The sequence below is a fragment of the Schistocerca nitens genome, chromosome 10 (genome assembly GCF_023898315.1).
Source record: "Schistocerca nitens isolate TAMUIC-IGC-003100 chromosome 10, iqSchNite1.1, whole genome shotgun sequence".
NCBI classification, from domain to species: domain Eukaryota; kingdom Metazoa; phylum Arthropoda; class Insecta; order Orthoptera; family Acrididae; genus Schistocerca; species Schistocerca nitens.
This window is the reverse complement of record NC_064623.1, coordinates 35,310,725-35,325,144: the sequence shown is the minus strand read 5'-3', so window position 1 is coordinate 35,325,144 and position 14,420 is coordinate 35,310,725. Positions and strand designations below refer to the sequence as shown.

The 14,420-nt window shown below is 43.8% G+C and overlaps 1 protein-coding gene across 2 annotated transcripts in view; it reads right to left on the bottom strand.

Annotated features, from left to right (window-relative positions):
- Positions 1-495: 495 nt before the first annotated feature.
- The window catches only part of LOC126210629 (uncharacterized), a 186,270-nt gene continuing 172,345 nt past the window's right edge, over positions 496-14,420 (bottom strand). The window contains exon 7 of one of the 2 annotated variants that reach the window (XM_049939932.1): positions 496-2,132. In XM_049939932.1, coding sequence (XP_049795889.1) covers positions 646-2,132 — 1,487 coding nt within the window. In that variant the 3' untranslated portion in view covers positions 496-645. The remainder of the gene's footprint in view (positions 2,133-14,420) is intronic. The other variant, XM_049939931.1, reaches the window with a different exon arrangement.

Here is a 14,420-nt window from a genome sequence, read left to right as displayed (position 1 = left end):
GTTGGATTTTTATGTCACACAACATTTATAAGAAACTGACAGAAAAGGGTAATTTCTAGACAGTCGAAGACAAAATCTCAGGTTTCTCCATATACAGTGAGAGAAATCAGATGAGCCATGACTGGGCAATCAGTTATTTACAAAGCCTCAATGTAATTTTAAACATAATATAAAAATAGGCGTGCGTTAAAAGCTTCGCAAGAATCTGCAGAAAGGACTAAGTTCTTGTAAGTGTATACTAAGAGTAGATTCTGTTGCCTTCAGTTTATAGAACGGCACTTAAAGTAATTTGCGGTTAACATTATTTTCTCGTACTATCTTCGTCTTTGACATAGTCTAATATCACAAAATTTTTCTTGTTTAATTTGTGAAGTGCACGTTAATAAGGTATATATGTGTAAATCTTTCACCTGTTGGGTAGAAGAAATAGAGACTTACATCTTATTTTCATATAGATTTAATTTTATTTATTAATTATTTAATGTCATTGCAGAAATGAAGATCATATTAGAAAATAGGGAAGCAGTTTTACATGAATCACAGTAATTTTGTCAAACCACCTAGCTTCTACATTGATAACTTATGACAGGGTTTAGCACAACGGAGACAATCCTTGAAAAAAAAAAAAAAAAACATTCGTGGAGATTACAACGTGGATTCCTCAGCCGCGGCCGGTACATTGACTCTCTTTGCCAGATTTCTCTCGGCAGATGAACACAATTCTTGTCCTGGACCGATGACATCTGGGTTCCACCATGCTAGTAGTCTCTCCCTGAGCAGAGGGAGAGTTGCATTGTTGCAAACGAATAAAACGAAAAGCAGTGGACCCTGTACCATCGTAGCTATATGGACATAGTATACGTACTGCGCTATGCCTTGTGCCTGGTGGAAGCCAATTCTAATAATCGTGCCTATGCCACTTAAAGTGACAGTCTTAGCTGACATGTAAAGAATTAGTGTCTTTGAGCCAAACGTCTCTTTACTATAAATTTTGAGCTGCCGCATCAAAGTCCGATTACGTAGGTACATGTATCCCACCACTCCAAGACAAACCATATTGTAAGCTACTGACAGAGAAATTCCCGCGATGAATATTATACGACTGTGCAACAGGTAATATTCGCTCGTTCTTTCCAAAGCAATGGTTGCCACCAGTACTACGCTCCAGGGTACTAGCGAACACAACAGCTGACGGCGGAATACCTTCTTCGCTTCAGCACGTTCTAGGTCGCTAGGAAGCCTGAGGTGACGAACGCATGCGTACATTTGGTAGCAGAACGAGTTGAGCCAGATACAGTTCAGAAGAGTTAGTGCGCTATCAATCTGCACCGTCGTAGATAAGTCGGGGACACCGGCCATACGATACAAGACCTCAGAAATCAAGATCTGGATCATACCTGTTGTCTGAAAGGACAAGAATATCTTTCCGGGCAAGTTACGTAAATTGGGAAGGTACACGTACACTGCGGCAGTCAAAAATCGGAAGAGAATATTCACTGCTGCAAATGTTATTTCTAAAGGTTCTAAGCCCTCGATTTTAAAATCCCTGTACTTCAAGGTGCCACTGTTTAGACTGTCTTTGTAGGTCAGTATTCTGCTTGTCGGCTTGTCTTTGCCCTGTAAATAATATCCACAGTATGGTGAGTACCAACCACGGTGGTCCATGGGGGCGCGACATACCTCGAGATAACTTCTGGAAGCAAAATCGCGACACTTCAGCAGGAGAATAGCCCTGCAAACAGAGCAGACGGCGTCGGTTGCGTTGAGTTGCGGACAGCGTTGGTCGCCAGGACCACCGAAAACGCAGCGGGCATCGCGCACAGACTGAATCATACTGAAGGGGACGTCCTGGCAAATGCTGACCGAGTTGACAGTCATCCAGGCGAAGAGGCAGAGGTTGACGTTGGCCCTCTGCGTGTAGGCCAGGTAGCTGGTGACGGGTATGTGAGGCGACCCCTGCGACAGGTCGCGCCACAGCTGCACGCGGCACTGCTCGCGCCGCTTAATGGTTTCCGGAGGCAGGTCTTCCAGTGGGCACGTGGGGTGGTCCAGGGCGTTGGCCAACACCTGCATGCAACCAGTGTCCACGGACAGCGTAGCGTTGCTTTTGTCCTCCAGCTGCCACTCCTCGCCTGCAAGATCAATGACAGCAGCTGGGTGGTGGTTGTCGTCGTACGCTGAATGTGCCACAAATGCGGACAACTTTCCACCATAAACGGTTATCGTATTATGCATGTCGCTACCAAACAATCCCATATATGAGTATCTCAACAAAGCACGTCATTCTTACACTGCCAGCTGGTGTGAATTGAATAAGTGTTCTTCAGTATTCTCAGACACTTACGATGATTATATGAAGCTGGTATCTGTTCCCAAAAGAACAGTTACCACTGATGACCGTGCAGCTTCTCTAGAATAAAATGATAATTAAATCGAAACCCTTAGCTGTCGATAGGTGTTGTTGATATACATCAATGGGGACACCTGAAGATATGTGCTCCGACTGGGAGTCAAACCCGGATATCCTGCTTACATTGCAGATGCTCTATCCGTTTGAGCCACCGAGGGCACAGAGGATAGTGCGAATGCAGGGACATATCCCTTGCACGCTTCCCGTGAGACCCATATTCCCAACTGTCCACAACCTACATTCGTAGTGTTCCTAATATGAGGGTCACTCCAAAAGAAATGCACACAACTTTTTTTTAAATCCATCTTTTATTCTACATGTCTGAAAGTTTCACAGTGTGTAGATACATTCTTTAGGAACAATATTTTCATTTCTCTAGATAATTTACATGCCTCTCAACTGCCTTACGTCATCTTGAAACCAGCGCCCATATACCCGCACGGTAAAATTCTGGACCAACCTGTTGGAGCCACTGTTTGACAGCGTGCATCTTCAAACCTTGTTCTACGAAGAGAGTCTTTCAGTTTCCCAAAGAGATGATAGTCACATGGAGCCAGGTCAGGTCTGTAGGGCGGGTGTTTCCGTGTTGTCCATCCGAGGTTTGTGATCGCTTCCACGGTTTTTTGACTGATATGTGGCCGTGCATTGTCGTGTAACAGCAAAACATACTGCTTTTGCAGATGTGGTCGAACACGACTCAGTCGAGCTTGAAGTTTCTGTTGTGTCGTCACATGCTTCAGAATTTATGGTGGTTCCTCTGTGCATGATATCCACAAGCAAGAGTCCTTCGGAATCGAAAAACACCGTAGCCAAAATTTTCTAGAAGAAGGTCTGGTTTTAAAGTTTTTTTTCTTGGGTGAATTTACATCATGCCACTCCAATGATTGCCTCTTGGTCTCTGGTGAAAAATGAGGGAGCCATTTTTCATCACCTGTCACAATTCTTCCAAGAAATTCATCTCCACCACTCTCGTACTGTTCCAAAAGTTCGCTGCACAGCGTTTTTCTTGTTTCTTTGTGAGCCACTGTCAACTTCCTGGGAACCCACGTGGCACAAATCTTTTTTAACGGCAACACTTTCAGTATTGTGCAAACACTTCCTTCCCTTATCCCAACGTAGCGTGACAATTCGTTCACTGTGATGCGTCTGTCAGCAGTCACCAATTCGTTAACTCTCTGCACATTGTCTGGAGTGTGTGCAGTACGAGACCTGCCGCTGCGAGGACAATCCTCAATGTTGCCGTGCCGGCTTTCATCACCTAACCTGCTTGCCCACCGACTAACTGTACTGCGATCGACAGCAGCATCTCCATACACCTTTTTCAACCTCTTGTGGATGTTTACCACTGTCTCGTTTTCACAGCACAGGAGTTCTATGGCAGTACGTCGCTTCTGACGAACGTCAAGTGTAGCAGCCATCTTGAAGACATGCTGTGACGGCGCCACTCACGGGAACAGGTTGAACTAAGTTTGAAAACAAGAGGGAAGGATGTATCTACACACTGTAAAACTTTCACACATGCAGAATGATAACTGTATTTTTACAAAAATAGTGTGCATTTCTTTTGGAGTGACCCTCGTAGATATTTGCCCATTCAGTGGTATCTGTTCTTTCGGGAACAGATACCATCTTCATATCGTTAAAGGCTACCCGGCCACTGACCTCCTTCTGTGCGAATGCGCACACTTTGCCCGAACTCTTACGGGACTCGTCAGCTTAGGCTGGCGCGAGTAATGAGTGAATGGGCAAATACCTATTAGGAACACTACGAATGTAGGTTGTGAACTATTGGGACTGTGGGTCTCACAGGAAGCGTGCAAGGGATAAGTCCCTGCAGTCGCACTCTCCCCTGTGCCCTCGGTGGCTCAGATGGACAGAGCGTCTGCCATGTAAGCAGGAGATCACGGGTTCGAATGCTGGTCTGGCCACACATTTTCAGCTGTCCCCATTGATGTATATCAACAACACCTGTCGGCAGCTAAGGGTTTCGATTTAATTGTCATTTCACTTGGGTTGAAGTTGTTGTTTGTTGTATTTTGTTACTATCCTGAAACTTTCTACGCTGACAGCGAAAAGGTGACCAGTTTTAAATTAATTTTAATTACAGTGTGGGTATATAAATGTAGACTAAAGAATCAACTTGCTTAAAATAATGAAGGGTAATTATTCAATCACTAGAAAGAAGGAATCTCATCGTCCACATACTATGAGCTATAATTTTGTGCCGCCATTTTTGCTCCATTCTTCACAGCTGCAACTGCTAGTTTCAACAATCAATTCAAATTACGCTGCAGTCCTCTTCTAAATTTTACAGCACCTATTAATTCGTACTCTTTCAATATTAATATTTGTTAACATATCATTTAATGTTTGGAATAAATCATAATTAATTATTCATGTTTTGTAGTAATAAGCAACATCCTTTGTTTCGTAAATGGCCTCAAAAACTGTACCTGGTAAGAAAATTACAAGCACAATTGGTGCACGTTCATATTCAAATACTATCACAGAAAAGCTTGCAGAAACTCTTGAACTGATAAGGGCTGTCGAAATCACGTGTTGTTGTTGTTGTGGTCTTCAGTCCAGAGACTGGTTTGATGCAGCTCTCCATGCTACTCTATCCTGTGCAAGCTTCTTCATCTCCCAGTACCTACTGCAACCTACATCCTTCTGAATCTGTTTAGTGTATTCATCTCTTGGTCTCCCTCTACGATTTTTACCCTCCACGCTTCCCTCCAGTACTAAATTGGTCATCCCTTGATGTCTCAGAATATGTCCTACCAACCGATCCCTTCTTCTAGACATGTTGTGCCACAATCTCCTCTTCTCTCCAATTCTATTCAGTACCTCCTCATTAGTTATGTGATCTACCCATCGAACCTTCAGCATTCTTCTGTAGCACCACATTTCGAAAGCTTCTATTCTCTTATTGTCTAAACTACACTCCTGGAAATTGAAATAAGAACACCGTGAATTCATTGTCCCAGGAAGGGGAAACTTTATTGACACATTCCTGGGGTCAGATACATCACATGATCACACTGACAGAACCACAGGCACATAGACACAGGCAACAGAGCATGCACAATGTCGGCACTAGTACAGTGTATATCCACCTTTCGCAGCAATGCAGGCTGCTGTTCTCCCATGGAGACGATCGTAGAGATGCTGGACGTAGTCCTGTGGAACGGCTTGCCATGCCATTTCCACCTGGCGCCTCAGTTGGACCAGCGTTCGTGCTGGACGTGCAGACCGCGTGAGACGACGCTTCATCCAGTGCCAAACATGCTCAATGGGGGACAGATCCGGAGATCTTGCTGGCCAGGGTAGTTGACTTACACCTTCTAGAGCACGTTGGGTGGCACGGGATACATGCGGACGTGCATTGTCCTGTTGGAACAGCAAGTTTCCTTGCCGGTCTAGGAATGGTAGAACGATGGGTTCGATGACGGTTTGGATGTACCGTACACTATTCAGTGTCCCCTCGACGATCACCAGTGGTGTACGGCCAGTGTAGGAGATCGCTCCCCACACCATGATGCCGGGTGTTGGCCGTGTGTGCCTCGGTCGTATGCAGTCCTGATTGTGGCGCTCACCTGCACGGCGCCAAACACGCATACGACCATCATTGGCACCAAGGCAGAAGCGACTCTCATCGCAGAAGACGACACGTCTCCATTCGTCCCTCCATTCACGCCTGTCGCGACACCACTGGAGGCGGGCTGCACGATGTTGGGGCGTGAGCGGAAGACGGCCTAACGGTGTGCGGGACCGTAGCCCAGCTTCATGGAGACGGTTGCGAATTGTCCTCGCCGATACCCCAGGAGCAACAGTGTCCCTAATTTGCTGGGAAGTGGCGGTGCGGTCCCCTACGGCACTGCGTAGGATCCTACGGTCTTGGCGTGCATCCGTGCGTCGCTGCGGTCCGGTCCCAGGTCGACGGGCACGTGCACCTTCCGCCGACCACTGGCGACAACATCGATGTACTGTGGAGACCTCACGCCCCACGTGTCGAGCAATTCGGCGGTACGTCCACCCGGCCTCCCGCATGCCCACTATACGCCCTCGCTCAAAGTCCGTCAACTGCACATACGGTTCACGTCCACGCTGTCGCGGCATGCTACCAGTGTTAAAGACTGCGATGGAGCTCCGTATGCCACGGCAAACTGGCTGACACTGACGGCGGCGGTGCACAAATGCTGCGCAGCTAGCGCCATTCGACGGCCAACACCGCGGTTCCTGGGGTGTCCGCTGTGCCGTGCCTGTGATCATTGCTTGTACAGCCCTCTCGCAGTGTCCGGAGCAAGTATGGTGGGTCTGACACACCGGTGTCAATGTGTTCTTTTTTCCATTTCCAGGAGTGTATTTATCGTCCACGTTTCACTTCCATACATGGCTACACTAAATACAAATATTTTCAGAAAAGACTTCCTGACAAAACTATACTCGATGTTAACAAATTTCTCTTCTTCAGAAACGCTTTCCTTGCCACTGCCAATCTACATTTTATATTCTCTCTATTTCGACCATCATCAGTTATTTTGTTCCCCCAATAGCAAAACTCATTTACTCCTTTAAGTGTCTCATTTCCTAATGTAATTCCCTCAGCATCACCCGATTTAATTTGACTACAGTCCATTATCCTCGTTTTGATTTTGTTGATGTTCATCTTATATCCTCCTTTCAAGACACTATCCTTTCCGTTCAACTGCTCTTCCAAGTCCTTTGCTGTCTCTGACAGAATTACAATGTCATCGGCCAACCTCAATGTTTTTACTTCTTCTCCATGGATTTTAATTCCTACTCCGAATTTTTCTTTTGTTTCCTTTACTGCTTGCTCAATATACAGATTGAATAAAGTCGGGGATAGACTACAACCCTGTCTCACTCCCTTCCCAACCACTGCTACCCCTTTATGCCCCTCGACCCTTTTAACTGCCATCTGGTTTCTGTACAAATTGTAAATAGCCTTTCGCTCAATGTATTTGACCCCTAACATATTCAGATTTTGAAAGAGAGTATTCCAGTCAACATTGTCAAAAGCTTTCTCTAAGTCTACAAATGCTAGAAACGTAGGTTTGCCTTTTCTTAATCTATTTCCTAAGATAAGTCGTATGGTCAGTATTGCCTCATTCGAACATTTCTACGGAATCCAAACTGATCTTCCCCGAGGTCGACTTCTACTAGTTTTTCCATTCATCTGTAAAGAATTCGTGTTAGTATTTTGCTGCTGTGGCTTATTAAACTGATAGTTCGGTAATTTTCACATCTGTCAACATCTCCTTTCTTTGGGATTGGAATTATTATATTCTTCGTGAAGTTTGAGGGTATTTCGCCTGTCTCGTACATCTTCTTCACTAGATGGTAGAGTTCTGTTACTTCAGAATCCCATAGGGAGTGGTAAATGCACAGAGAGGTCTAATAGGGCACAGGTTAAATTATAAATTATTCGTAAAAGCGCTGCACACAAAGTATGGTCGCCCTACAGTGTCCTCAGTAGAAGATGAGCTTGTGTTTTTACACCACACTGAAGCTGTCAGCCATTTCGCGTTTCCTATCGATATATGATTTGAGGTCCATTCTTAAGAACTACGAGGGTTGGAACTGTAATAGAGGCAAATATTTATTTACAACTTATACAAAGCAGACACATGTTTCCAAGTTTTCCTGTCCTTGTGTATAACCCCTTGCCAGCAATGTGGAAGTCGTAGGGCACATGCAGCGGCGCCAGATGTGTTGATACACCGAGTGGAGCGGTCTACTTCCTGAAGAATCTCTGTGACAGTTCTGAAACGAATGCCATAAAGAGGTTCTTCATCTCAGGAATCAAGCCCCATCGATCGGCCAAATCAGTCGCAAGCTGTGCCACACGAGACAGGACATTCTCCTGCAAAATGATGGGCGGATCTGTGCAGAAAGTGTAGCTGCTTCTTTGTCTAAGCTGTTCATTTTTGAAACACAGCCTGCAATCCACCACAGTCCCAGGACTTAAACCCTTGTGATTTCAACTTGATTCCTAACATGAAGGAAGCACTACTTGGCATTCGGTTCAGACCTGCTACAGAGATTCGGGAAATAGACCGCTCCTCTCGATCTATCAACACAACTGGCGCTGCTGAAACTATCCTACAAGTTCCACATCACTGCCAACTGGTTACACACAATTCTGGTGACTACTCTGAAGGACCGTAAAGCTTTGAAACATTTAACAAGTTTGTTTGTGTGTCCATCCTCCGCAGCAAGCATATAAATACTTATTTTGTAAATGAAACTGCCTTTTCCTGCTGCTAGTTACTTTATTTATCCCAGACGCGTTTCGCCTTCGCCTGTTATAAGGCTTCTTCTGTGGGATCTATGACGACACAGTTTTGTTAGTTTTAGATAGATTATTCAACAGTTCACTACGTGATTTTTTTGTAAAAAAAGTAATTACGATTTGCTGATCTGCGTTTCCTCACATCTGGTCTGAAGGTCGCACTACCACTTTTATCACTGCCGTATAATCACATCTTTGTGTTCTCGCCTTCCACAAACTGTTCACCATGTTTCTCACTCTTTTTCGTGGTGGAATATTGTTCTTTTGCCACTCGATACAACTATTTCGTCGCACACTGTTTTTCACAACGTAAATATTGCGACTCCATTACGTGTTTCATCTTCTTTGGTATGTTTAGCTATTTGTTGCCAACCTAACGAAGTATATGTTCGAGAGTATTTTCTATTTATGATGTTTATACCGTGTGTGTGTGTTATGAGTGAGAGAGACTTTATAACTCACATACAGTCGCTGAGTGCATCCACTTTCCGAATGGAAGGTAATCTGAGAATTGAGGTAATTACTTCTACTGCAAGGGATCGTGGCAGAAAGACAAAATTCTCAATTAAAGCCAGAAAATTTCGACTGAGAAAATAAATGACCATCAAGAGAGACGGCAGAAACAGAAGTAACAAATGAAACTGGCAAAATAGATCAGAGCGGTTCTAGGCGCTTCAGTCTGGAACCGCGCTACCGCTACGGTCGCAGGTTCGAATCTTGCCTCGGGAATGGATGTGTGTGGTGTCCTTATGTTAGTTACGTTTAAGTAGTTCTAAATTCTAGGGGACTGATGACGTCAGATGTCTAGTCCCATAGTGCTCGAAGCCATTTGAACCATTTGAAAAGAGGTCAGAGCAATTAACAACCCAGAAGTGACATCACATAGCGATGTCGATTTTAAAATAGTACTAGGTGACGAAACCAAAGTCAGTATTGTGTCGTCAGGGACTGGAAGTCGATCAGGCTGGCACAGAAACAAAAGTTTATGATCTAAATAAATGTTAATAGGGGTGATTATTTGTCAACTACGATGAATTATACCTTAGCGATGCCGGTTTAAAAATGGTACTCGAAGACGAAACCAGAGTCACTATTGTGTCGTCAGCAACTCGCTATCGACCAGGTTGGCTAAAGAAACAAAGGTGTGTGATCTAAAAATTGTTAATAGGAATGATTATTTATCAACTACGGTGAACTATACCTCGGTGTGGTTGCAAGTATCGAGAAAAACAGATTGTAAGTTAATGTATTGGGTAAGTCCTATACGAGCTGGAAGTGACCTGCAGCAGAAGATGAACTTTGATATGACGTTGGAAATGCAGTAGAAGGGATTTCTGAGTCCAAGGAACTATCAACACATGGACTTTCACTGATTCTGTATTGCCAAAAAAAAAAAAAAAAAAAAAAAAGAACACGCACCACGAAGGAATTATCCGAATGGGACAGAAATCGGTAGATATGATATACATGTAAAGATCAGGAAAACTGGGCTATTTATTCAAGAGCAATAGCTTCACAAATTGAGCAAATCAATAATAATCTCTGGTCCTTATGTAAGCATTTATTCGTCTTGGCACTGCACTGACTGTTAGAGTTGTTGGACTGCTCCTGAGGGATATCGTGCCAAATTTTGTCTGATTGGCGCGTTAGATCGTCAAAATTCCGAGATGGTTGGAGGGGCCTGTTGTTGTGGCTGTTTTGTTGATGGAGAATTCGTGTTTTGGTCTTGAAAGTAGTAACCCAAGAGTGTTACTTTATTGTGATAGATTCTAGTGTATATCCACGGAAGATTCGTTTGTTCCTACAGCTATAATACGCCCTAGCGTTTTTTAGATATAGACCACGAACACTTTATGTACCACATACCTGTCACGTATTGTTGTTGATCGTGTCGAGTGACCACTCAACCTAGGGACTGTAATGGGACGGCTAATGTCAAAACCTGCAGAACGTGTGAACTTTGAACAAACGTAAAATTGTGTGGTTAAAAGTGATGGTGGCACCTAGCTCCTTTTTTCCTTCTTTTTTGTTTTGTTTTTAGTGCTGACCGTCAGTGGTATTGTAAATTTTTTGCTTGTACTCTACGCTACTCCGATTTCGGTTCTACGGCTTATATTTGAAACAAAGAGGAAAGGCGTTAAGTATATAGTAGTTGGAAAAAGTCGTCCTAAGGAAGGCAAAGATAATCAACATTTTCCATATAATTGTAACTGCGATGAAGTTTTCATAAAGAGATTAATGAAGTTATGACTGTCTAGTTGTCAAGAGGAAAACTGTTATTCTTAATTGAAACTAAATGAGAAGCATGCTTCGGATGTTCTATTCGAATAATTCGTTTATTACAAAAAGTTCTCTTAAACGGGAAGATACACAAAAGTGTAAAAAGTTACTTTTTTTGATCGCAACAGAAAAATAGAAGAAAGCCAGTAAAGGTGGTAAATTACATCGGTGGTCTTAGTTGTAACGTAATCGTGATACAGTATCAAGCAAATACAACAAAAGATAGTAGTTTTCGCTGGATCTAACTTTCTTTACGTAACAAGTTTACTTAAGTAAATTTACTATTGGAACTGACACACGACCGCAGAGCAAAAAGTTTTATTTTTAGTATAGAACCCATTATTAAATTTAAAGGAAATTAGCCTATGTAGACAGCACGATTTATTTATGAAAGTATACGATAGATAATTCACAGTGCTATCAGCTTTAAATGGTTATAAGTTTTGTATATCTGTGCAATTAATTCCAACCAGGTAGAGTTCATGCTACCCACACGTTTCTCTAACGCGAGCGCTTCCGTATACATTTTCCCATACTTTGAATTTCACGCATACATATGAGAATTACTTAAGAATTAGGGAATCCCTTATGATAGCAAGACAGTCAGATGCGTCAACTTTAACAGTGCTTATACGTATATTATTTCAGTTAGAAGCAACACTGAAGAGCCAAATAAACTGGTGCACCTGCCTAATATTGGGTAGCACTCCCACGTGAATGCAGAAGTGCAGCAGGACGACGCGGAATGGACTCGACTAATGTCTGCAGTAGTGCTCGAAGGAACTGACACCATGAATCCTGCAGGGCTGTCCCTAAATCCGTAAGAGTACGAGGGGGTGGAGATCTCTTCTTATCAGCTTCCCAGAAATGCTGAATAATGTTCACGTGTGGGGAATTTGGTGGCCAGCGGAAGTGTTTAAACTCAGAAGTGTTCTTGGAGTCACTGTGTAGCAATTCGGGTTATGTGGGGTGTCGCAGTGCCCTGCTGGAATTGCCCAAGTCTGTCGGAATGTACAATGGACATGAATGGATGCAGGTGATCAGACAGGATGCTTATGTACGTGTCATCTGTCAGAGTCGAATCTAAACGTATCAGGGGTCCCATATCACTCCAACTGCACACGCCCCACACCATTACAAAGCCTACACCAGCTTGAATTCATGAGGTTGTCTCCATGCCTGTACACGTGCATCCGCTCGATACAATTTGAAACGAGACTCGCCCGACCAGGCAACATGTTTACACTCATCAACAGTCCAATATCGTTGTTGACGGTCCAGGCTAGGAGTAAAGCTTTGTGTCGTGTATTCATCAAGGGTACACGAGTGGGTCTTCAGCTCCTAAAGTCCATATCGATGATGATTCGCTGAATGGTTCACACACTGACACTTGTTGATGGTGCAGCATCGAAATTTGCAGCAATTTGCGAAAGGGTTGCACTTCTGTCACGTTGAACGATTCTCTTCAGTCGTCGTTGGTCCCGTCCTTGGAGGATGTTTTTCCGGCCGCAGCGAAGTCAGAGATTTGATGTTTTACCGGATTCCTGATATTCAAGTTGTTGTGCTGGCAGAAGAGCCAACACCATGTTAGTAGTGGAGGCCGAAATGCACGCGTTTTAGCTCACGCAGGCTGGTGTGAGGAGGGAAGAACTATACTGACGTGAGGTCTGGAACATGACGAGGAATTAGAATTCAGAAAGCGGACGTAATTAGTTTGATACTTAACCTTAATCCATTATTGATGAACGTCGCTCTTGACGGTACATTTGTCACAATATCTGTTCAGAAGACATAGTAACTGAATATGCCGCCTTGCTAGGTCGTAGCAAATGACGTAGCTGAAGGCTATGCTAAACTGTTGTCTCTGCAAATGAGAGCGTCTGTAGACAGTGAACCATCGCCAGCAAAGTCGGCTGTACAACTGGGGCGAGTGCTAGGGAGTCTCTCTAGACTAGACCTGCCGTGTGGCGGCGCTCGGTCTGCAATCACTGATAGTGGCGACACGCGGGTCCGACGTATACTAACGGACCGCGGCCGATTTAAAGGCTACCACCTAGCAAGTGTGGTGTCTGGCGGTGACACCACACAAGTCACACTCGTGAAATGGTCATACTAGAAAATGCACAGTTCGTCGCTACCTCGGAGATGACGTGTGCTGTCGCTCGTGCGCCGACTATAACACTACGTTCAGACTCACTTAAATTTTGATAACCTACCACCGCTCTAACAACTGCGCCAGACACTTGTTGTCTTTTATAGGCGTTGCCGACCGCAGCACCGTACTCTGCCTGTTTAGATATCTCTGTAATTGAATACACATGCCTAGACCAGTTTCTTTAGCTCTTCTATGTATTTTCAAGTACCTGGTTGCACAGGGCTAAATGTAGTATATCATAAATCGTGACTGATTACTGAGGCAGCCTAGTACACTGTGTTTCGGTGGACAGAGCCCTCTTTCTCAACTCCATGCAGTCACATGAGAGTCGTTGAGAACGATCCGCACTTGTTAACACACATCCACACAGATATTTCTCAGATTTACTGTAGTTCAGAGTAATGACATTTATATCAAAAATATTGGCAAGTTGTCTTGTGCAATTAGCTGTCTACATCTACATGCTTACTCCGCAAGCCACAGTACGGTGCGATGCGTAACGACGCTTTACCGCAGCTAGTCGTTCTACTCGCAAATAGAACGAGGAAAACACGACTATGTATGTGCCTGCGTATCGGGTCTAATTTCTCGTATCTTGTCTCCGTGGTCCCTACGCGAAATGTATGCTGACGGCAGTGGGATCGCTGCGCAGTCAGTTGCAAGCGTCGGTTCTACAAACTATTCAATTAGGGGCCGAAATGTCGAAACATTATTAATTAACTGTTAAATTAGAGATCGAAATTTTATTCATTAAATAAAAATGGAATCTATGGGATATATTATATACAGTTCATGTATGAGAAATTTACAAAACAACACTAATTAGATGAAGCCGTTTGTATATAGGGCACAAAAAAACTATCTACACAAAATTTTAGTGCGCTTAGAAGAGATAGAAACACTTCCTTGTATGACATAAATGTCACAGGTGGACCATTTGCTTGATAGCAGTCCATGAAGATTTATTCCAGGGCTAGTCAACATTTTCACCTACCGGCCACTTTCGTATCTCTGTTACCAGTAACATTTTCTAGCCACCCACCTGCTACATAGTAACGATTACATATGAATTAGGAAAATAACTCTACTTCGTAAAATTTATAAAGCAGAGTTACAGGAACTTCAAGCATATAAAATAACTAATTACCAAATACACAATGCGATCAAAAGTATCCGGACACCAGGCTGAAAATGACTTACAAGTTCGTGGTGCCCTCCATCGGTAATGCTGGAATTCAATATGGTGTTGGCCCACCCTT